At 26.1% G+C, this 27140-nt stretch overlaps 1 protein-coding gene across 3 annotated transcripts in view; it reads left to right on the forward strand.

Moving 5' to 3' along the window:
* LOC135923570 (polycomb protein esc-like) overlaps positions 1-27140 on the forward strand; it is a 58340-nt gene that overhangs the window by 16454 nt on the left and 14746 nt on the right. Inside the window, exons 5-10 of one of the 3 annotated variants that reach the window (XM_065458394.1) lie at positions 5392-5473; positions 7905-7984; positions 17489-17619; positions 24692-24806; positions 24851-25099; positions 25149-25222. In XM_065458394.1, the coding sequence (XP_065314466.1) occupies positions 5392-5473; positions 7905-7984; positions 17489-17619; positions 24692-24806; positions 24851-25099; positions 25149-25222 (731 nt within the window). Of the gene's footprint in view, positions 1-5391; positions 5474-7904; positions 7997-17488; positions 17620-24691; positions 24807-24850; positions 25100-25148; positions 25223-27140 lie in introns of all 3 variants that reach the window. The other 2 variants (XM_065458392.1, XM_065458395.1) reach the window with 2 other exon arrangements.

Raw genomic sequence — 27140 nt, forward strand, 5'->3', positions numbered from 1 at the left:
CTGATAATTATGGCGTAAACATCAAAATTAATTTTTTTAAAAAAATATGGGTCATTTTATGTACTTAAATGAAAATTTTTGACGATTTTTCTTATATAAAAAATATGTATAATAAATTTAATACTGCATTGCCCTCAATTGCTAGTGTTGAATGATTATTTACTACAACAACAAAGCTTATACTTTTCTGATCGTCGCTCTAGACTTGGGATGCCAGTATAGAAATGTATATTCAATAAAAAATGAATTATATATATTTGAAAGTATAGTCTTATTTTTATGTCAATATTTTTTATTTGAAGAAATATAAATATTTTATAAAAATTCTAAAGTAGCTGGCGCGCTATTTTTTTGTAAAATAGATATAGCAATAGCTCTCTACTTTTAAATGTAGCGTTTATGTGCGCACGTCGACGTATAAATTTTAAAAAAAAATTTCCATATTTTATATGTTTTTAATCTAATGATTGGTCAACATCACTGTTGTAATTGTATGTCACCAGAGAAAATGTCTAAATCTAAAAGATCTAATTAGGATATGCTAGATCTTGAAAGCACATTTATACCCTAATACTAGAGCACTCAATTGAGAACATTAAAATTAAATCCCCAATCAGATGACGTATATTAATTATGCTCGAAAGCATATCTTGATTTAATAAAAAATCTAATTAATGTTTTGAAACATTTGGAAGACATTATCTTAAACTCTGAATACGACCTAGTAGAGGAACGATTACGAATTGCTTAGCCTATTTTATTTTTTACCCCGCGGGCCGGTTTAATAAATCTCTATTATCGATACCATCTTTTGAAGACCGACCCAATCCAATATTGTTAATATTAAATTTATATCTGCCGATTACCAATCCGACAATACGAATCTGATTATCCTGGCACTAATAATCAAATCATTCATGGCAGCATGATACTTGATTTATCAGACAAGTGCCTTTTTTGAAGTGTCCGAAGATTGTCATCATACGCCTCAATCTTGCTCGGAAAAACTTCCAAATATATGGATAGATTTAGGAGGGGTTTCCATTTCTTGCGATAGGGTTTTCCCTAGAATATCTCCGACCATAATCCTTATACATTTTAAAATAATGCAATTTAGGAGGTGTAATCACGGATTTATTAAATTTTTATATAATTTTACGCATAATGATTTTTTGATATATAATCCTGAAATTTACAAGGACAATCAATATTCATTAACCCCTAAAATGTACATAATGGTCATTTCTAAAAAAATACTTTTTTGGCTTATCATTCTTATTTTTACGAGCGAAATTTTCAAATACAGAAAATAATGACGATAAAAATATTTTTTAATAATTATAAATGACTAATATCTAACCTGTCAAAAACGACTGGTGAACCAGATATTTCTACTTCTTTTGATGATGGATGGAACAATAACTTGAATTTTTGCTTATAAGATATAATATATTGAGTTAGCCGTTTTAAAAAATCCAAATCGAGCCGTTTAACAACACTACAAAAATCTTGATCCCATCATGACGGTTACCAAATTGGACCTTTAAAATTTATTTCATTTGGATTCTTGATAATTCAGGCAACTACCTAAGTAAACCTAAATTCTAAATCCCATTTAAATTCCTATTAACTATTAGAAGGTAAAAAGTCTTGATAAATTAGGAAACTATTTTAGTTGGGCAAAAATCTTGATCCCAATGATGGTTACCAAATTGGACAAGTTTTATTGTATATAAATGCCTATTTTTGTGAATTAATGTTAAAAATGATTGATACTTCCAACTTGAATTGATTATTATTTAAATTCAAATTTATTTATTCAATTTATTTATTGCTACATTTTAAATCTCAATTACAATAATATATTTTAAAAATAATACAAGAGTTTAAAAAATAATGTAAGTCAAAAAAGTGAAAAGTCAATAAAATATCAAAAAGTATAAAAAATTTTTTTAAACACTATATTTCTTTTTCTAACTAATAAAATTATTGTATTTTTATAATCTATTATTTTATTTACATTATTTTGTGTCAATTTCTAATAGCTGCTATGCTACAATTATAATTTAGATTTATAATAAATGAAGCCCTGGTTTAAAAAAAATTAATTTGGATCCGATCTTGGTTTATAATTTATTGTATTCTTAAACCTCTCAGCTTTTTAAAATCATACCATTTTTAGATTCTGAAGATTATTGGTTATAGCTAGGGCTGTGCCGATATTAAATATCGGATCGGATCGGTCCCGATATTTGGCGTTTTTCAAAAATATCGGATCGGCCCGATACCTGTAAAAAACCCGATCCGATCCTTTTTCTAAAAATGCAATTCTTATAAAACTTTTGAGTAATGAAACTTTGAATTATTATTTTTTAATAAAAAAATTTTTTTTTAAATATTTTAAAAAAAAATAAATTTTTTCGAGTTTCTATTTTACATTAATAATATTTTATAAATAATTTTTTTTAAACAATGCAAATGTTATTTATTTTTTTAAATAGATTTTACAAGTTTTTTTATAAAAATAGAAAGGAACACCCAAAGTTTTATTTATTTTTAATTTTTTAAAAGAATAACACCAATTTTATTATTTATACTTTAAATAAAAATTATTTTAAATATGGTTTCTGAATTATGGAAATATTTTGATAAAGATGAAGGTAATTTTGCAAAATGCGTCATCTGCGGAATTCTAATTTCACCTAGAGGAATACTGAAAAATTCGTTCAATACAACTAACATTAGGAAACATCTGAAGCGTTGCCATCAAAAGGAATTCGAAGAGCTAACACAAAAAGAACGAGAAATATTAGAAAAAACAAATCAAATTTAAAAAAAAGAGCCCTGAAAGTCAGCCAACAATATCAGCCATTCTTAATAAAACTAATATTTGGAAACATTCTGATCCTAAATCAATAATAATTTCTAAATTTATAGGGGAAATGATAGCGTGTGATCACCAGCCGATTTCTATCTTGGAGGATATAGGCTTTAAAAGGCTTTTACATCATTTATGTCCAAATTACAAAATTCCCAATAGAAAGTATTTTTCGCAAGGAGTTATTCCGGATATATATGAAATACTCTCCGAAAAAATTCGTAAAGAAATTTTGGTTGACGATTCTTTTTTATCCTTTACGGTAGATATATGGACTAGAAATTCAGGTTGCGATTCTCACATCTCATTAACATGCCACTATATAAACCAAAATTTTCAACAAATTAATAGAGTTCTAAATGTTAAAACATTTAATGAGTCGCATACAGCAATAAATATTGCTTAAATTTAAGATGAAATAATTATTGGGGTATAAAGAAAAATAAAATACACCTAATCATTAGAGATAATGCACCCAATATAAATTTGGCCATGAAAAATGGGAAATTTCAAAGCGTTTCGTGTTTTGCACATAGTTTGCAATTGGTTGCACAGGCAGCAATTTTATCACAGAGATCTATTATTGACATGCTTGCCCGGGTTAGAAAAATAGTAGGGCACTTTAAACATTCTTCTATTGCACAAAATTGTCTAAAAGAAATTCAAATTCGATTAAGTCTAGCCCAGCACAAATTAATCCAGGATGTGCCCACCCGTTTGGATTCTACCTATTATATGCTCGAAAGATTGATAGAACAAAAAAGGGCGGTACAGCTGTTCATTATCGATAATCCTAATTTGGGAAATCTCTCATTATATGAGTGGGAATTAGCAGAAAGGGTAATTGATGTTCTTGAACCAATTCAGAGAGTAACAAAAGAAATAAGTACGGAATCATGTTCAATTAGCAATGTTATACCCTTTGTTGAAATTCTGAAAAGTGAATTAACAATTAATGGGGACACAGATAGAGGTGTGCAGACTATGAAGAATACCACTAATAATCAATTAACAACTTGGTTTTTTGATATTTATGATGATGACAATTATGTTGTCGCAACATTACTTGATCCTCGATGTAAGGATTTCTTTTTGCCAAAAAACATATCATACATAGAAAAGCTCAGGACTGCATGTGAGTCTTTTTTTAAAGGTGATGATAATGTTCAACTTCCAATTTCTAATAAAGATTCGCCAGGTTTTATATTTTTTAAAATAAATTTAGATTTTATTGTTAACTTAGGTAATGACAATGAGAAAATGTTCCACATAACATTAAAAAATGCAAATTTAATTTAAGGGATGCTTATAAATTGAAAATCAAAGAAAAACTAGTAATAAATGAAATCGATAGTAATGTAAATGATGACCTGCCATACCTAATAGAAATCAAGGAATATTTAAAAGAATCTATATATAGAAAGTATAACAACATATTTTTCATATTAATTTAAATATTGCTTGGTTGGGCTATGATTGACCCATTTCTTTGGGTGATTTTTCAAAATCAACAAAAGATTGGGTTTGTATGAAACCCACGATTTTATAAATGCTAATTTTATATTTGTGTTATTTATTTAGAAAACTCGAATAACATTGATGATATTGATATTATATCCCCAGTGAATCCACTTGAATATTGGAGAGTTAATGCTGTAAAATATCCAACTTTATCAACACTTGCAAGTAAATTTTTGGCTCCTCCAGCAACAAGTGTCTATCTGAGTCTGCCTTCAGTACGGCAGGGGATATTGATAGTCCTCATCGTAGAAGCCTATCGCCTGAAAATCTAGAGGCTCTTATATTTATTTTAAAAAATCTAATATATTATAATTTTATATATTAAATATTACAATTTTATAAACCAACATAAAATGGATATATTATTATATATTTTTTTTAAAATTATTGTTGAAATAAAAAAATTAAATTATGTATATAAAATATTGATTTATTAATTACATTTGGTTCAAAGAGGGGTGGTGAAAAATTAATATAAATATCGTATCGGTATCGGATCGGTTTTGAACCAATATCGGATCGGATCGGTGAAAAATATGTGGATCGGCACAGCCCTAGTTATAGCCTTGGCAGGCGCTGATCCAGGAATTTTTTAAGGGCAGGGTTAATTAATATATATATAATATTACATGAATGAAAGCTTATAAATGATAAGCCTTCGTCATGGCAAGCAATTAAATTTGCGGGATTTTGTTCGCAAAAGCAAAACGGGAATGTTTTAAAATAGAATATAAAGCCATGAGGTTCCATAAAATATTTAATAAGCGATTTTAAGATGTTTAAAAGTTAAATATATTATAAAAAACCTCACTGGGGGGGGGGGTCAAACAACTAAGCTTTCCCCTACATTCTGGCAGAGGACCTTATATTATATGATAGGTGCCAAATTGGTTGGCATATTTTTATAAGTGATAAGTTATTTTAAAACAGTTTTAAATTGTGAAGGATGAGATAAAACAGAAAATCTTTTAATGATGTATTTATAATATTAGCACTTATTAGGACATGGTTACTCAATCAATGATCTGAAAATACATCCACACATGCCTAATATCTTATTATCCGCTAGTAAAGGTATTACGTTAATTTAATAAATGTTTAAAAAAAGGTATTTAAAATGAAAAAAATTAAAACCTATTAATATTGACGGTTGAGCGTTCTATATATTCCACGATCTATTTCTATGTGGATTTTTTGATTTAAAATTGTATAATATGAAAATTTGGGCACATCTCTGATTCAGGAATGTATTACGACTAGGACTGTGCCGATCCACAAATTTTTCACCAATCCGATCAGATATTTTCCGATATTGATTCAAACCCCATCTGATACCGATCCGATATTTATACTGATTTTTCACCAAACCCCTTTTAAACCGAATGTAATTAAGAAATCAATATTTTTTTATGCAAAAAATCGAATTATGCATTTAATTTAATTTTTTTATTTCTACAGAATATAACTTAAAAAATATTATAATAAAGTAAGATAAATAAACATAACATAAATTAACAAATAAGGAAAAATAAAAAGATCGGATCGGTTTTTACAGGTATCGACCCTATCCGATATCTTTGGAAAAAGCTAAATATCGGTGCCGATATGATATTTAATATCGGCACAGCCCTATGTCTTATTATCCGCTAGTAAAGGTATTACGTTAATTAAATAAATGTTTAAAAAAAAGGTATTTAAAATAAAAAAAATTAAAACCTATTAATATTGACTGTGAAGCGTTTTATATATTCCACGATTTATTTCTATGTGGATTTTTTGATAATTAAAATTGTATATGAAAATTTGGGCACATCTCTGATTCAGGAATGTATTGCGCTAATTTTTTCTGATTTAACCCCTTTTTCAAATTTTGTGGAGGAGCCCCCTCCTCAAAATATAAAATTTTTAATATTTTTCAACAATGTTAAATTTTAATTCCCTTTTTCCTTATTATTGTTATAAAAATTAAAATTTTTGTACAATCAAATATTATTTTTATAGCGAGAAAGCAATAAACTTAATTTTTTTACAAGTTGGTTCACCGACAAGTAGTGGCAAATAAAAAGATTTTGAGCCAAATCTAAAAAGGCTAAATATAATTTTTAAGCGACCATCATTTTAGCCTAAACTGTCGCTTAACCTTTTAGTATAGTTCAATCTTAATAAATAGAATTTTTGTAACTTTAGGATTTATCTGATTTTACAACACTACAGGCAAAACAATTTTAACAAAATCTTTTAATTGTTTAATTAGGAATATGAAATTTTCAAATAGCTAGGTTGTTAATATAAATCAATTAACTGTGAAAGAAATATTTAATTGTGATATTTATATATACACGCTGTCAAATAATAATAGATTTTGAACAACATTCATTATTAGATTTTTAATCATATAATATATTCCCACAATAGTTGGGTAATAAATGTCTGCTAATTTGGCTCAATCTACAACTCGTGCAGGATAAAATCCTTTAACATTAAAGCGTTATGATTTATATTCGTTTCTTTCAAATTTGAGCTGATACTTTTAAGAGGCCCAAGTTATAGTCTTCGGCTTAAAATTTGGTTTAGCCGGTTAAAAATATAGTAATTACCCTTATATAAAAATCATTGAAACTCCAAAAAAATCAATTGTATTCACATTAAAAAAGTATATATAAATTAATATAACCTTCTCACAAAGAGGAAAATCACTTGATTAAAATAAAATCTATAAATATAAATAATAATATGATATTATTCTTTTTATCGAAAATATTTTATCGTCTATATCTGTCATTTGCATTGATAGATACAACACTATTATATCAGACAAAATTTAGTTAATTTTTTATTTATACCCATATCGATAATTATGTTTATATATATATTTCTGCCCCCCCCTCTCCATCCCAACAAATCTTAGAACGCCTACTTAGAGTGATAATTTTATTACATCCAAAACATTTTTAATACCTTTTTATATGTCAAATGGGAATGGAAGTTAAAATGACCTTTGGTTATTTTTTTCCTCCGCGCCTTTAGTAAATATTTTTTAATTTTGATAGGGCGCCCATAGAATCAAAAAATTAAATGAAACTTTCGAAACTTTAATGAAAATAAATAAATAAGTAATTTTAAATATAAAAATAAAAACATGTCCAAAATAATTATTCTAAATTTTTAATAAATTTCAAGAATTTAATATACTGTTTCATTTAAATTTAAAATTTGCTAAAGTTTTGAAACTTTTTGAATTTTTTTAAAATGGTTTTGGACATATAGAATTAGATTTTTTAATTATTCTGCCGATTTTAAAATGGTATAATTAGCGCCTAAAATCCTGCTCCTATAACTATTGGTGGATTATGTTATCGAAATTATTGGGATTCAGTCTTGTAAAGGTATTTCTTAACTATAATATAAGTTTGACGAAATCACAAAAATTTATTATAATTTTATTTTGAATTCCAATTAATTTTTTTAAAAGTAATACGGTAAAATATTTTTGTTAAATATTCAGATCACTCATTACGACTTTGGAATATCAGAACAAAAACATTAATTTCTATCTTTTCTGGAGTTGATGGACATCGAGATGAAGTTATAAGCTCTGTAAAGAATATTTTTATTTATAAATATCAGGGATATGAGGCACTTATTGTTTTTAAAATTTATTCATATGAAATAATTTTGGCCATAATTACTAGTTTCATTGGGAAGTTAACGAGAAGCGAACTAATAATTTATAAATAATTTTTATATCTTTTCACCAGAGTTGTTAAAAGATACATTTTAAATGGATCTAGATACCGATACATCGTTTAAAACGTATCTAGATGCAGAACCATTTTAAAAATGTGTCCGTAGACAGATACAATATTTATCAATACTTATATACAGGGTCCGCACTCAATTCGAGAACCTTATTAAATAATAATAAATAAATTTCAATACTCCTATTTTTATCGTTATTTTGAAAATTTTAAAATGATCATTTACCATAGCTAAATAGCGGCTACTTTTTTTGTAATTATTTAATTTTTTTAGCGCGTTACATTTTTTGAAAGTAGCAAAGTAGCGCTCAAAAAATATAATGAAGGTAAGTATAAACATGAAAATTTAAATATGATATTATAATTAATTATAATTTTTATTATATTTAATTTTAAAATTGAAATATATTTTTATTTGTATTATAAACCTAAATCACTTGTTAATAATTTAAAATGTCATTGCCTATGGATATCCAAATCGTTGAAAGTGATTCAGACAATGATATTAATGAAATGGAAGATACCATGGAAGAAAATGTTCTTAATAGCTATAATACAAATTTCCCATTCCCTAGATTTGAAAAATTATTTATAATAAATATAAAAACAAAAATTAGCTTCAAATTTATTTGTTTAAAATGAAAAAAAATTTTTTTTTAACTCAATCCAGTTATAACCTCAAGAAACACCTAAAGGTAAATTGTCATTTTTACATTCTAATAGTATTTATTTTATAAGACTTCATGCCAATAGTATTAAGGAAATGGAGAAACATCTAAATAATTTTGGTATAGTCGGCTCTACATCCAAAGAGACTAATTCAATTCACTAATTAATTAATACAAATGCCAATATTTCTCAGAAATTGGCTGATAGTTATTGTTGATTATAATTGATATAGTTCAGCCAATGTCCTTGGTTGATAATCCATCATTTACCATGATGATTAAAAATCTATCCACTGTTAAAACAATTTTATGTCGCCGGACACTAATGAATAAAATAGCAGATAACTTTAAAGTGATGAAAGATGCTCTAATAGTAGAGTTATCAGATATCCAGATATCATGTATATGTACCTAGGCAAATAGTTGGACTCATAACATAAGGTAAAAACCTATATACCATAAATATATATTTTAATTACATAAATTTTTTTATAATCAAAACTAATTTTAATATTTATAAATGTTGATTTTTATATATTTACTATACAATAACATTATAAGCAAAAAATAAAACTAATTTGTTTCTAAATTTTTTTTATAAAAAGTAGCTAAAGTTACTTTTAAAAATAGTAGCTAATAGCGCGCTAATTTTTTTGATAAATAGCGATAGCGCGCAACTTTTAATAGCGATTAACAACTATGGAAAATTTAAACATGAGAACCCGAACTAGGTTCAAAGATTTTTCAATGAACCCAAACCCGAACCCATTTTTTTAGAAGGAGGGTTCTCGTCCCTGAAATAATTTTTTTTTAAAATGTGAGTATGATCAATTAATTTGATATGTTTGTTCTATTTTTATGAGGAAAATGTTGAAGCCTGCCAATCAATATTTGAATAATAGTAACCCTGGAAGAGGTTATAATGGCTCAATTAATTTGGATAATTTCCTAAAACATAAAAATATATTAATTGCGTTTAATATTATATATATATATATAAGTATAATGTGATACTACTCCAAAACCCGATAAAATATTTTATTACATACCAAACATCACATGATTAATTCTAAAAGAACAATAATTGTTTTTCATCTCTTATTCAAAATTCATTGAAGAACGTTTATAACTTGAGAAATTAATAAAATAATGATCAAAAAGAAAGATAAAAATTATTATTATTTATTTTCATTCAATTTTATTCTTTTTGTTTCAGGAACTTCTATATTTTTTCTTTGACCATACATAATTTTCATTGAGCTGTCAACCCATTTTTTCTTGACCATACATAATAGTTGTCATTTGCGGTGTTGATTATTATTATATCTTTATAGTTAATGAGTCATAGCTTGATTTATCCATTGCCTCATTGGTCAATCATGATCATTCTATTTTAAGCTTGGAATCCTTTATCCAGCATCATTTTAATTTATTGGACAGAATCATTATAGTTGATTGGGCAGAAAATTACTGTTGATTATCATAAAATAGTTAATTAGTTAATGTGTCATAGATCCATTGCATCATTGTAGTTCATTGAGTTGATTACACAGAATATTACACAAAGTATGTCAAATTTTTTTTTAAAATTACATCCAAAATGTAATTATTCATTCCTTTTACATTATCCCAGATATATTTCTTCCCTATCAATCATAATCCTAGATTTCAAATATTAAACAAAATTTCTGATTCCAATTAACAAAATTTTATTAATTACATCCAAAATGTACATTATTCAATCCTTTTACATTATCCCAAATATATTTCCTCTCTATCAATCATAATCCTAAATTTCAAATATTAAACACAAAATTTTCTGATCCCAATTAACAAAATTTTATTTTATGATGAACTACACTACTTTCCCTTGATCTAAAATATCAAATAGCCCATTTTTTTCTTTTCATTTATATAACTTTCAAAATTTAACACATAAAAATATTCTAATATTATTTAATGGCTCTCTCCATTATTATAAATCCACATTTATATTCATAAAATCAAGAATATATATACAATATTACGCATGTATATATAAACCTTGAATCAAAATTTTAAACATAAAAATATTCTAATATTATATAATGACTCCCTCTATTATTATCTTTTACATAAACCCACATTTATATATATAAAATCAAAAATATTATCAATTTACCTTTACACATTATTTTTCTATTTAAAAACTTGAACTATTTATGACACATTCTTGATTATCAATCCATCCTAATCACCCAATTTCTTTATTTTCTTCATTTATCATTATTTACATAATTCAAATGTATAATTTTCTTTTCACCATTTTTTATAAAAATATCAATATTATCATATTCCTTTTTATGGTATATTTCAAAAAAAAATTATTCATGTCAATTATAATCCAAAATTTAAATATTAAGCAATCTTTTCTGTCCTGCATATCTTGAAGTCTAATTTTTCTATGACGGAATACCTATAACGACATTCAATGAGTAATGAGTTTAAAGGTAACACTGGGTTTAAAAATTAAAATCAAAATATTTTACCCATACCATATCCAATGGTACAAAAAATTTTTTAAACATCATTAAAAAAAATTCATATAAACACATGTTACACTTATTTTTAATTCACTCAATTAAGACAATTGAAAACTTTTTAAACCTATACTTTACTTTCTATCTTATCCTTTATTTGCTAAATATTTAACAATTTTAAATAACTTGTGAATTTTTTTTAAAATAAACCCAAACCTCTCTTTCTTTTTTAATTGGATTAAAATTTTCTTTTAAATTAAACATTAACTTTACTTTCATAAATCTGTCAACTATATAAACTATTCATATATATAATACATAACATATATAAACTATATAATATTTAAATTTCTAAATAAAAAACAACATCTTAACCGACACCTTCCTACCTTCAATCTTTCTTTATATACACTACCGGCCATAAATGATTGCCCACTCTGCATTTTTTTAAAATTTTTCTAAAATAAGACAAATAACACATAATATGAGGTTTATCGAATTTATTTATAAGTTTACATATTATTGCATAAAATTACAAAAAAGAAAAGACATAGCAATTAATTAAGATCAAATTTTGGTCTCATCAAAATGACCACCTTTATTTTTAATAATTGCTGCAAAAATTTTGGTATTCTTTCGATGAGATTTTTTAAATATTCGGAAGTGATATTATTCCATTCTCTCTGCAATACTTCCTAAAGGTGCGAATGAGTTAGTGGGCTTTTTCGCGCTTGTCGATCAAGGTGATCCTTAAAAGTTCGATTGGATTGAGATCGGGAGACTGGGGATGGCCAAGTCATCAACTCGAGAAAACCATGCTGTTGTAGATTTTGTAAATAATCTTTGCATAGCCTGGATGTATGCTTTGGGTCATTATCTTGTTGAAATAAAAAGTTACTCCATATCAAACACTTTCCTGATGAAATCACATGGTCCTCAAGGATTTGACGGTTTCCCTCCTTGTTAAGAATTCCCTTAATTTTGACAATGTCGGCAGCTGCCCCGGCATCAAAGTACCCCCACACCATAACTGATCTACCCCCGAACTTGACTGTAGGAATTACGCAGTGATCGTTCATTCGCTCTCCAGCTGAACGGCCGATATATTGCCTTCTTTTAAAACAGAAGATTTCGAATTTTGACTCATCACTCCTTAAGACGTGGTACCAGTTGGCAGATATCCAAAATTAATGTTTTCGTGCCCAGTCTAATCGCTTGAGTATATTTTTTTTGCTCAAGATTGGTTATTTGACCGCTACCCTACCATAAAGTTCAAAGCTCCTAAGGCACCTTTTCACAGTTGTGACACTTATCGGGTTTTCCCGAGCCAGATTAATCTCCGCAGCTATCTTTGAGGCGACAAGGCGTCGATTGCGTTTACTGATCCTTGCTATATACCTATCATCGCTTAAAGTTGTTTTGCGGAGTCTTCCAGGCCTCTTTGGATTCGATATTGTATTATTGTTGCGTAATCTTTTAAGTATACAATCGACTGTTCGTCGAGCTAGAGTTAATTCTCTGGCAATTCGGCGATTACTTTTACCACTTATGTGTAAATTAATTATTTTGCATTTAGTTGGAATAGAAATTTCTCTTCTTTTAATCATTTTGGTCGAATGTTCGTTAAAATATTTAAAGACTGAAAGTTTATTTAAACAATGATTTAAAACAAAAAAAAAATCTAGGAATTATTTTTAAAATAATTAAAAATAGGTATTAATAAGCAGATTAGTGATTAATGACTTTCTTCCGAAAAACAATGGGCAACTTAAAATTGTTGCTGAAAAAAACTAATGAACCCTATTTTACCAAATTGGTCATTTTTAACATGTTATTTTCAAAGGTTAAAATTTCATAGAAAGATTTATAGAAATTCCGAGTTTTTTATTTCTAAACATGTCTAGACATCTTAAATTAATTTATCAATTCGCTTTTACCCAAATAAGTTAAAAAGTTTTAAGTTAATAATTTTTTTATGTAAAAATGCAGGGTGGACAGTCATTTATGGCCCATAGTGTATGTCGTAATTTTTAAAGGGATCAGAACTATCCGGGATCATCACGGATTTTAAAGGAATAACTAAAAAATTATGGTTTTAAGTTAAGGAATGATAATAAGGTATTATCACGTTTTAATCGTGATAAAGAGGAATTTTATTTTAAAAGCGTTTTACGCGCGTTTCGTTTTATTTCTTTTTAATTTTATTGTTATTTATTAATTTTCAATGTTGTTTTGGCCTTATGAAATAAGATATGTCTAATATAGGGTATCAATCGATAGCTAATCAAAAGATCTATTCAACTGGAGGTAATCTTTCCTCCTTAATGGACGAGTCTAGGTCGGGGGGGGTCAGGAATATTATTATCAAAATAAAATATCGATATGGGTATCAAATAATAGCTAATTGACTGAAAGTCTTCATTCTTGGTCTTGATGGGCATGACTTGGTCTGGGAGGGGGGGGGTAAAAAAATTTTTATGAGGGTATCAAATAAAAGGTAATTAAAATATTTTTTTATTGAAATAATATTAATCACTCAAATATTCCTGACCCCCCCACCCCCAAGATCTAGACTCGCCCTCTATGAGTAATTATTATTATTACAAAAAAATATTTTAATTACCTTTTATTTGATACCCATATCAAAAAAAAATTATCTTTTACACCTACCCCTCCATCCATCCAGACCAAGTCACACCCATACAAAAAATGAATACTTTCAATCTAAAGATATTTAAAACTTTTATTTATCTATATTTTGTGTTGATAAAAATTCCTGACCCCCCATGACCTAGATCCGCCCTCTATGAGTGATTATTATTATTACAATAAAAAATATTTTAATTACCTTTTATTTGATACCCATATCAGAAAAAATTATTTTTTACAACATCCCCCTCCTCCATTCACCCTCCAAACCAAGTCATACCCATCAAGACCAAGAATAAAGATTTTCAGTCAAAAGATATTAAAATTAGCAATTATTTGATACCCATATCGATATTTTATTTTGATAAAAATATTTCTGACCCCCCTCCCTTCCAGACTTAGACTCATTAAGGGGGAGAGATGGATCTCCAGTTGAATATATCTTTTGATTAACTATAGATTGATACCCTATATTAGATATATCTTATTTCATAAGGCCAAAAAAACAACATTGAAAATAAATAATAACAATTAGTTTTAAAAAAATAAAGCAAAACGCCTTTTAAATTAAGATTCTTCTATACCATGGTTCAAACGTGATAATACCATATAGTTCTTTATCCTTTAAAAAATTGAATTCTTAAAGCTTTAAAACCCGTCTTGATCCCCGATAGTTCTGATCCCTTTAAAAATTACGACAATATAATTTAATTTTATGTTAATATTTTCTTATTTAAATTAATACATTATTTATCTTTTCAAAACCTATGGTATTTAAATTTCTCTTTTTTCCTATCTTCCTTTTCATCTATTCCAATTTTTCTCTACTTTATTATTTATAATTTTTTTCATACAAATATAATTTTGTTTTCAAATTTTTTTTTATATAATTTCTAATATTCCATGATCTCAGGGTTTCGAACCGAACCCCCAAACCGGAATGAACCGTTATGATTTTCTGAACCGTAACATTAACTGAACCGTTATAAAGAAAATATAAAAAGAGCGAACCGAACCGTTCAAAACGGTTTTAAAAAAGAATTAATTATTAACCTAAATTTTAAATTTTAATTTTCCTTGGAGGCATTTTTTAAATTGGTGATTTCTTTTCAAATTAAATATTTTTATATTATCAACATTATATATCAATTAATACTAGTTTATTTTTTTTTTCTTTAAATACTTAATTTATTAGAGATTAAGCAAATTATCTGTTAATTTGATAAGATATCTTAAAATCACACATAATTATTCTTGGCTTAATTAACAAGTTTATATATATAACATATAAGTTATTAATAAGCTTTTATTATAATACTTGCTAATAATTTAGGAAAAAATTAAATGATTCTACTATTAATAATTAACATCTAATAGAAATCAACTTTTTACATTTATTTTTATATTATAAAGTTTATTTTTTATCTCATTATAAAAACTTGGATCATAGAATTGACAATAAATAAAAGGTCAGCAATATTTTAATGATATAATAATTTTTTATTTATAATCATATTGTTTTTTTAAATTCAGAATTCTAATATTCATTTAAGTTATTATAAATTATTTATTATTAAAATAAAATTTTTAACATATGAAGAAAGAGAGATCGCCAGAGAACATCTTTGTAAAACTTGGAACTTGATACAAAGTCTAAATAATCAGAATATTGAAATTCTAAATACGCCTACGTGTTCGCTTTCGAAAGATAATTTAGATGATGATTTTGAAGATTTATTAAAGTCGCATGAAAGTCTTAATAAGAATAATTCTCAGGGCTTAGAAAATTATAATAAATGTATAGAAATAGAATATATAATTCGGTCATTTGATAATTTAGAGAGATTAGAAAAAGATACTAATCTTTTGAATTATTGGGAAATGGTTCCCGTTCTAAATCGCTAAAAATTGGGAACATGGCTTATATCTCCTAGAAAATTTTTAAATTGGGAATTTGGATGATATTTCTTCCATTTTAGCGATTTTTTTTAAATTTTCAATTTAAATACAAGTGTTTAGTCCCCTAGTATCTATTAATATTAATTTCAAATTTACTTTAAAAATTTTCTAGGAGATATAATCCATGTTCCCAATTTTTAGCGATTTTTGTTTTAGCGATTTAGAACTAGTATGCCAGAACTTTATAAGTTAGCTTCCAGCTACGCAGGTATCCGTAGAAAGAGCATTTTCTAGCCTTAAGTTTATACTCTCTGCGCTGAGAACTAAATTAAATCCTGAAATATTAGAAAATATTTTAGTTATCCGTTCTAATTCTCTTTTTAAACATAAATAGTATACATTTTATTATATTTATGCCTTATTTTATTCATCATTGTATTTATGCATGTTTGTTTTTATCTTATTTATTTATGAAATAAAAAAAATTAATTTGTCTAATTTATATTTACTAAGTTTAATAAAAATATCTATTAGATTATCATGGTTAAATTAAATAAGAAATTATAAATTAAAAAGATTTTTCTCTAAAATTAATATATACATGGTTAATGATTAATTTTTTTAAAAATCAAATTTTTAAAAACCGGAACAAACCGAAAAGAACCGTTATAAATTATAAACCGAACCTAACCGATATAAATTTTTTTAAAAAAAACCGAAATGGAACAAAACCTTTATAAAATTTTAAACTAAAAACTGGAACGAACCGAACCGTTATGCTTAACGGTTCGAAACTCTGATATTAATACATTTACATTGCCCCACAATTTTCCCAAATATCATCTCCGTTTTCCAAAAATATTAAAAAATGTAATGATTGCATTTAATATTAAATATATATAAGTATAATGTAATACCACTCCAAAACCCAATAAAATATTTTATTATATACCAAACATCACATGATTAATTCTAAAAGAACAAAGAACAATAATTATTTTTCATCTCTTATTCGAAATTCATTATAGAACGCCTATAAATATCAATTATATATCATAAGATAATATTTATAAATAGAATCCTAAGAAATTTTATTTATTGACTGTAAGAATATAATGACCAAAGTATGAGATTTTTTTGTAAGGAGAGGGGGAGGAGGGTAAAAATGAAGTATGTAATGAGCAACATTTAACCCACCCAGGTCAATTTAACTTGGACGAGCGGGTTCAAAATGTTTAAATAAAAAAATAGGCAGGCTGTTAAAAAAAATTGTTTTATTCCTTTGACATATTTTTTTAAAAATGAATCATTATCAAAATTATAACGAAAATATTTTGTTGCATTTCTTTCCTTGGAAAAATAATAATTAATGCTCACAATGCAATGCTTTATTTATTATATCTTCTAACAGAATTATTTTTTATTTTATATACTCAATCATTGCTAAACAACTATCATTGAAGTTTAAAATATAATTTATATTTAAATTTTTATGGTCCGGACCTAAGATCCATTTTAAGGACCTGTCTTTTGATCTTCAATATTTAAATATAATGATTTATTTAATATTGTATCAAAAAATAATGTTGTATTTAGGACTTTAATCACGATGGGAGCTTGATTTTATCCTCAGGTATGGATCATTCACTCAAAATTTGGAACATAAATACTAAAGAAATGAATGACTTGATTGAGGCATCAAACCATTTTAAAGGATACGGATATGGGTAATATATCAAAAAATTAACACTCTAAAAATCAAGGTTGGCAAGGAAGGTATATTTAACCTGGCCAAATACAATTAATTCTAAAATTTCATTTATGATTAAATATTTTTAACTAATATATATTTCGGAGACCTGCAGAGGTGTCTTCTGCACGGACCGGCCCGGTATTTTTTTTAAAAATATTCGGCACGTCCTGGGTTTTTTATTTTTAAACCCGACTCGGATTTTTTAAAAATAAATTTACCCGCCTAATATTTTTTTAATATATATTACATATAGATATAGCAAAATGGCGATTTCAAATATATGGCCTGGGTATTTTTTTTAAAAAAATTTTTTTTAGGGCCGACCCTGGTATATTTAAAAAAATTATAATACTGCCTGGCCCATAGGTCTCTGACATATTTAAACATTTATCAATCTAATTAGCTAATAAAAATATATTTGTCTCAACGAAGATATCAAAATAATTATAATTTTATATTAAATATAAGAATTTCACAGTGTATTCTAATTTCATTTAAAATAAAAAAATAAAAATTTTTTCTCATTATTGAATTTATTTTATCTAGTAAGCGTTATGTCTGAAAAAAGAAACGCGTTACCGTTACTCGTTACCTTTTTAAAAAAGGAACATGCTTTACTGTCTATTCAAAAAAGTAACGGATTACTCATTACTTAAAAAATTAATATAAAAAAAAATTATTTTTAACCTACAATATTTAATATAAATAAAACTATACAAAAAGAATATATAATAATATAAGATCTTTTTGTAAAATAAATTTAATTTTTAAAACTATCTAATTAGTACAATATAAATTTTATTATTAAATTTATAAATATCTAATTTAACTATGCGAGAAAAAATTTACAATATATTTTTATTGTTATTTATTTTACATATATTTTTTAATATATATTTTTAAACTATGTTGTCATTTAAAATTGAAAATTCTTATTTGTTTTTTTAAATATATTTCATTTTCATATCGTATATAATTTTGTTTATAAATTGAAACCATTTTTTAAATAAGATTATTAGCAATAAGAAAATAATTTAAAAAAAATGTTTTCGGAGGTTATGGGGGGGGGGGGTTTCAACCCCCAAACCCGCCCCTCCCTATCTCTACGCTACTGACTGTATACCTTTTATCTATGCCTTCCAGGATAATAAGTGGCTTACAGAACTTGAAATTATTTAAAGCCATTATTTTAAATGTTAATATTATAATATTTATCGTGGAAGTGAGATATCCCAAATTAATTTTTTCCTAGCTCTCTAAAATTGAAAGAGCCATAACAATCGGTTCCATAACCTGCAAAATCATATTATATCTACTTCTTAATTAACACTAATCATACAATATTCACCCAATAACCACTTGTCGTTATCTGAAAATCTCTGTAATTCAGATTTATCACAAGATTTGTCAAATTTTTGGCAATTCTCCTTAATAAGACAATCCATTCACGGAGTTATAAAAACAGTTGCATCTTGTCATAACAGGTTTAATTAGATATCTTCCTTAAAACTGGCTGCACAGTTTGAATATTGTCCATGTTTATTCCACAATAGCTTACACTTAGAAAAAATTTTGAAATGGTTTTTAAATGGACATCGTTACCTCTTTTTTCTATATCAACACTTGCATTGAGATATAAGAGGTGTGTGCTGAACAGGAATGATGCTTAGGTAAGTATACAATACATCATTAGTATTTTGATTTTCAAATAGATGAAATAATGGCAGAGAAACTATTTCATCATCCGATTCCTCTCCTTGTTCATATACTCTATTAAATTTTTATAAATATATTATAATTTTTTTACTTGAAAGCTTTTTATAATTTCTAGCATTATCGGTAATGCATTTGGTCACTTTATATCTTATGTGTGGTAAACATTTTAAAGATTAATTTTGCTAGATAATCAAATCTGTGTTTTTGGTTTAGCCTTTTACAAACTAAGCAAGCTAAAAACCTCTTGGAAGAACTTTTTTAAAGACAATATTATTTATCTATAAAATATATATTTTATATGCTGATGATAAGCTGACCAAGAATCCACAATTATCAGACAATTTTTGTGATACATAATAAATTCCCTAATCTCTTTGCCATGTCATATGCTTTGTTAATTTTTAATACTAGAGTAGGCCTAGACATCACATTTTTAGATGGCTGCAAGTTTTTGTTAATATTAATAAATTCAGTGTTTTCTACAATTGAAAATAGTTGTAATTCTTCAATTACAAAATTAAAAACTAATTCATCAACAGCTTGCTATTTTTATCTTTGATGTGGATGGATTCTGCATCTTATAATTTATTAATTAAAATATTATTAATTCTTGAATTTTTTATTTAAAATAACTTAGCTTTTTCAATAATTGAAGATAAATCTCTTAAAAAATTTAATTGCATTTTTTAATCCCTCACTAAGCTATATATTTTAAAATAGGAATGTACCGATATTTTTTAACGCTCGGGCCGATATTTTTCCCATTTTAAAATATTGTTTCTCGACCTATATTATAAAATTTGCCGATCCGATATAAAATGTGCCCTCTTTAACAAAAATAAAATTTTATGAAAAAATTATATCAAAACTGATTTATTTTTAGTGCTGTAAACATTTCTAAAAAAATCGAACGCGTTCAAGTTCATGTTCAAAAAAGGAACGTGTTCACGTTCATAAAACCGTTCAAAATTTTATGATATTTTTTTTAATAATACAATATATTTTAGCCATGTAAAAATATAATATAGTTTTATTTTGATAATATAATTATAAATATAATATAATTATAAATATAATATAATTATAAATATAATATAATATAGCGAATAAAAAGATATTTTTATTTTTAAAAAATTTTTATTATTAAATTTTAATAACAATTGTTTTCAAAATATTTATCTGATAGACAGAAACACTTGGCAGTTAATACGGCATTAGCCTAAAAACACGCTACAGCGGCAGATGAGGGGATTGCGGTATTATACTTAATAAACAGCTCTTTTAACGTGGACAATTAATTAAAAACATATTGTTTTGTTATTTACAAAAAATTGAGATAAGTTATCCTCCAATCCATTCTCTCTCGACAAAAAAAGGATATCTCGAAATTAACAGTTCTCTAGGGTTTTCAAAGCATTTTTTTCAATAACGCTGAAAGTTTATTTTTAATATGTTCGTTCTGTGGAAGTTTTATCCATGGCCATTGAGGTTTGAATGCTGGATGTTTAATTGCAGGACAATATAATACTTTTTGCCCAAATTTTACACTTAATAAGCATTGGATTAGTTCCTTCAATATAGGATTTAAATGTAAAACATTTATCATATTTGGCCATAGTAATGATTTTCAGAATCAGTTGATGAGGATTAAAAAATAATATCCATGCTTATGCTAATCTATTAAATTAAAATATAAACAATAATATTCAGATTAATAAACTATGTGTTAAAAAAATTGAAATGTGAAAAGGAAATACACAGCCGATTAAAAAATATAAATAATACATTTTTAAAAAAAATTCGGGAATATTAAATTTTTCAAATAAATAAAAATATTTTTAAAATTGAACGAACGTTAAATTCTAACGCGTTCGTCATAAAAAAGGAACGCATTCACCTTCAAAGTTCGTCAAAAATAAAAGGAACGCCGTTCATCATTTTTTTCAAATAAACGAACTTCAATGAACGCGTTCGTTTACAACATTATTTTATTTTTATAAATATAATCGAAATCCATATTTTTTTAATAATAATTAATTAATAAACATCTGCCATATTGTTATTTTTTTGCGCATTCTGTTTATAAAAGCGTGCGATAATCTCTTCAGAATCTGTTTTTAGTTTTGTTAAACGGCTCTTTTTGAGCCGATTCTTAAAAATGGCAAACTCAATATTTCATTCAGAAAAATATCACACAAGCCTGAAGATTTTGCTCATAGAAGGAACAAAGGTCTAGACATATATTAACGAAATCTCAAGGCTTAGGAAATATTTTTCTGTCTAAAATACTGAGCTAGCCGTTTTAAATAATCAACTCAAAACGAGCCGTTTAACAACACTATTTGTTTTTAGTGAAGCTGGTGATATTGACAATTACCATCGCCGCAGGCTGATTTCTGATAAATTGGAAATTTTGGTATTTCCAAAAAGAAATCTTCGATATATTAATGTTAAATTAGTGATCTGCATCGGGCCTAATTTTTCAAGCCCGGTCCGAAATTTTTTTAAAAAAGTTTTGCCGGCCCGGCCCAAATTTATTTAAATATAGAAATTAATTTATAATTACTCAAAATTAAAGACATATGTTATATGTCGTTTAGTTTCAATAAATAAAATCAAATATTTTTATTTTACATAAAAATTAAATATAAAATTGATAAATTAGATATATTTAAAAAAATTTCCAAGGTCCGACCCGGCCCAAATTATTTTAAAAAATATTAGGCCCGGCCTGGCCCGAACTCGATTATTTTAAATAGAATTACGGGCCGGGCCTAACTTTGCAGATCTCTGTGTTAAATATTATAAATATTTATTCAATTTCATAATATATTTATTATGTATATAGATTAATGTTATTACTATTATAAAGTGATTTAACAATAAATATATTTTGCTTTTAGAATTGAGTATAAACTATAACTGATCATTATAATATATTTAAATGACATAAGTTATGGTATAATTAAATTATAGATGTTATATTAAAAAAAAGAATATTAAAAATTAAAACCATTGGTATTTAGAATATAAAATTAGATGTGATATCGGATCGGATCGGCCTCCAAAAAGTGGTATCGGTACACCCCTATTTAAAAATATATATAACTTTTTTTTTAAAATCACTATTTTATTCTTTAAATTTATTAACAATTTGTAGTTAAACCTATAGCAATACTAAAACAGGAAATAGAAGATATTGTTTAAAACCAATATAATATTTTGAACCAATACCAATATTTTATGTTATACTATAGTATAATTTAATTGCTTATATTTTTGATTATGCTTTTCAAAATATTATGAAAGAATACTTTTAATAGTTATTTTATAATATCCATGATTTAATATTCTATTATTAAAGTATTGTTTAAAATAATTATATATTAATTCATCTTTTTACCTTCATATGTTTTTCTAAGTTTGAACTGGTGGACATTGAGGTTGAAATGTTTGCGTTAAGACATAATTTAAATTTAAAGACTTTGTACCCTAAATTTTCTCTATTAATGTAAAATATGTTTCAAATTGGGGCCAGAGAAGGGTTGCATCATCTTTATCTGAAGAAGTAAATCTATTATTAAAATAAGTTATAAAATAATAATAATATTATTAACATTTACTTTGAATTTTGATTGAATATTAATTATATTAACATTCTATTGAAAATTTAACGAGTATTTAAAATAAAAATGAAGGAATGGTGGTTGATATGAATTAAAAAACTTACAATAAAATATGTTTTTCTTTTTTTTAAATATTTTTTCAGAAAAAACTTACTCAAAAAAAAAGAAACGCGTTACCGTTACTCGTTACCTCTAGAAGAAGAAGGTAACGAATGACTTCCCTTTTCTCGTTACCTTTTTTGACGTTACTTTACAGCACTAATTTTATCTTAATATATAAATAAATATGATATATGTCCTATAATACCCATGTTGATAGAATGGTAAATTTATATTAAGCTGTTATAATTGTGCTCTGCCATAATTAAGGAATTTTAAATTTGAACTCGAATTCTATAACCTCAACAAAAAATTACACGAATAAATTATAATACTTCTAATTCTGATGAAGAATTGGGTGAAATTAGTGAGAATAACTATCAAATTAACAACAATATTTTGCCCTCTGCCTCAGGAGAATATTATTCCATAATATCTGATCTATCTATAAGCAAAACGATAAAACCCCAATTTTATATAACATGCTTCATAGATAGAGTGAACTTTAAATAAAACCGAGCTCGATTAATTGTTTGCAAAGACAGTATTTGTTAAAAAAAATACATACTATTTACACCTTACACGCGAAGACTTTTGCCTGGACACCTTATAGATCAGAAAGTATGGAGACGAGGGTTGCAAATATAAGAGGGTAAATCTTCTCATTTATCAATTGAGTCAAATATCTGGAGCAAAATTGTAAATTAGAATATTATATATTTTATGGTGATGACATCTGTTCAACTATTTTATAGTTTTAAATAAGAAAATAGTCATAGTGCAGATTATATTGCTCAGTAAATCAAAATTATGATTCATGAATTAAATCGATAAAAGTATATTCTTTAACCGATTACGCTTCTCTGAAGAATTAGAAAGTTGGTGTCCATTTATAATCATAAACAATGTTATGAGTATGCAGCACTTACATTGGAGTTCTTTCACGATTTTAAACTATTGACTTACAATGTTTGCTTAGAAACTGGAAATTTTTATCAACAATATTATAATTTTTTATATTTTCTTGATTTTGTGGCAACGCGAGATTTCAACGTTTAATTATTTTCATTTTAATTGTTTAAAAAATTTTGGAAAAATATTAATGTTCTACTTCTCTATTGAGGTAGCGCGCTACTTTGAACTCCTCTCACATATCTTTTAACTAATATCACATTTTTATTAAAGATTTTATCATTTATCAGAATAAGTCAAAATTGTATACTTGTTCGAATTTTTAAAAATTCTAATTTCAAGGGCCCGTATTTATTACCTTTTAAACATTCCTGTCCTCGGTTTCTGAAATTTTTATTTGAAAAATTTTTTTTTTAAATTAAAAATATGAAAGATTTATATAAAGGTTTTATAGATAAAAATGTTAGTTCCGAAGTCCCAAACAACTCGGTCACAATATGATTCAATTAGACGTTTCATTAGGGAATAATTTTTCTTATATTGAATAATTTTTTTTAACAATTTATATATTATATAGAATTTTTAAATTTTGTAATACTATATTCCTGTTTTTGTATATTACAAAATTATTTTTAGCCTCTTTTATATTTAAATCAAATAAATTTTAAAATAAAATTTCTTTATAAAAATTAGAGCCAAAATATCGTTTCCAACTCTTTTAAGTCATTTTCCAATACTCACAACAAGAGATATTCATAAAAATTATGTGGATTCTTCCTTATGGCATGGAAATGTTATTTTTTCTAAAGTTATTTTTATTATTCATTTAAAATATACTTTTGACTATTATAGTCTTGTGAAAATATCATAACTTGTTGGAAATTCGGTGTTATAGAAAACGTCAACCAAACTAGTATTGATAATGTTAAAAAATATCCAAATCGGTATAGTAATAATATATGCCTCGATTACCATAAAAGTGATTATGGCCTACAATCTTTACAACTTGCTCCTCATATCAAGGCCAATAAATTATTTGATATACCTGTAAGTGATTGTGATTTATGGTTTATAAGGATGAATGAAGATCCATCTCAAAAAGTAATTCATTTTTTATAGATATTTTTTTGATTTTAAAATTATTGTATAGTATTTAGCTCTTGGCAATTGCACCGGAAAAATATTTGTTTGGGATTTAGATTCAAATAACATTCAAAATTCACAGTTTTAATATTATATATATTCAGGAATTATTTTTATAATATTTTTTAAAATTCATTAGTTCATTTTGCTCATTAGTGCAATTTTAGATTTTTAAAAAGAATGAAAAACATCGAAAAAGTTAATATATGAAAAATATATCATTTAAATTGCAGGCAGCAATATGAGAATATGTTTTATTTCATCGCGGGAGGCTCCTAGTCTAATATCAAATTGGTTTAAGCAAATATTTTAAAACATTACTTACCTGATCCCAGGCTTAGCATTTGCCTATTCCCGCCAAACACAAAATATGAGTGTTTTTAAAATTAACAAATATTTTATATTTTAATTTTTATAGAAGAAAGATATGGCGATCTTTAACAATATTACCATAGCAGTGTGTTTTAACTAAATTAGTAAATGGCTTAGTTTAACTAAATTTTTAGTGACTAGGTTAATTAGCCTTATGTATAAAAACGGATAAGGCAATTAATTTCCAATCTAGGCAACTTTTTCAGAAATTGTTTATTATTTCAAACAAAATAGGATATTAATTTGGCGAATCAATTTTTTAGAAAAAACTTGCACGCGGCAAGACATTCAGACGCCATTTAATCTTTAGATAAAGATTTTTTTATATTAACGATTAAATGGTGATTAATTAATATAAGTGTCTGAATGTCTTGCCGCTTGCATTTTATTTAAATATATGCATAAAAAATTCGATAAATTACCTCCGAATTGGAAAAAAAATTGCTAAAACCTACCTAGGATATCTCTTCGGAGATGATTTGTTGAAAGTTTATGACTAATTCGCCGTAAGCCGGAAAATTGTGACAGGTAAATTGCTGCGTATCACGTCAATACCGCGAAACTTTTACCGCGATATGTATTATCGCGAATGCATTATCGCGAATGTCGATTACCGCGAAAAGATATTATAGCGAATGCATTACCGCGAATGTATCATAGCGAATATATTTGCGCGAATGCATTACAGCGAATGTAATACCGCGAATGCATTATCGCGAATGCATCATAGCGAATGTATTATAGCGAATATATTAGCGCGAATGCATTACCGCGAAAACATTATAGCGAATGCATTACAGCGAATGTAATACCGCGAATGCATCATAGCGAATGCATTACCGCGAAAACATAGCGAATGCATTACCGCGAAAACATAGCGAATGCATTACAGCGAATGTATCATAGCGAATGTATTAGAGCGAATACATTACAGCGAATGCATTATCGCGAATGCATCATAGCTAATGCAATATCGCGAATGCATTACAACTAACATTATCACAATGCAATAGTGATATATATTTGACAAATTATATTTAACCCATTTATTAAGTTCCAAAAAACCAGAAAACCAGCTTAATTGTCTATATTTATTTAAAGTAGCGTTTTAAAATTATTTACCTCTAAAACACGTCACTTGTTATTTATGAAATTCGTATTTTATTAAAAAATATGTGGAATTTGGTATACTCAATTTTTTTAACGATTAGATTAAGTCGTTTTTTACAAAAGACCCTATTAATAAATATTTTATATTTTAAGATTGATTCTAGTAAAAGTTAATTTTTGCCCCAACAAGCCCCAAACTCCAGGCTTGTAGATTATATTGGTTTATTAAGTCTCCTATAGGATAATTGTTATTATCAATAATTACACCATTTGTATATAAATAATTCATAAAAAATTTCAAAATCTGATATTTTATTTTAAAAAATGTTTAAGTTTTAATGAATTTTTTAATTTTTTTCTAATTCTTTTGATTATCAACCACCAGAAAAGGTGAAAGTTAAAGGGAATAAAAATAGAATTTAAAGCTATAATAGTCAATGAATACTTATTATATCATATTTTTAAGCATGATATAATTAATTCGACCTAATTCTACTAGCCCCTAGTTACTGATATG

The sequence above is a fragment of the Gordionus sp. m RMFG-2023 genome, chromosome 2 (genome assembly GCF_954871325.1).
Source record: "Gordionus sp. m RMFG-2023 chromosome 2, tfGorSpeb1-WG-v2, whole genome shotgun sequence".
In the NCBI taxonomy this organism is placed as follows: Eukaryota; Metazoa; Nematomorpha; class Gordioida; order Chordodea; family Parachordodidae; genus Gordionus; species Gordionus sp. m RMFG-2023.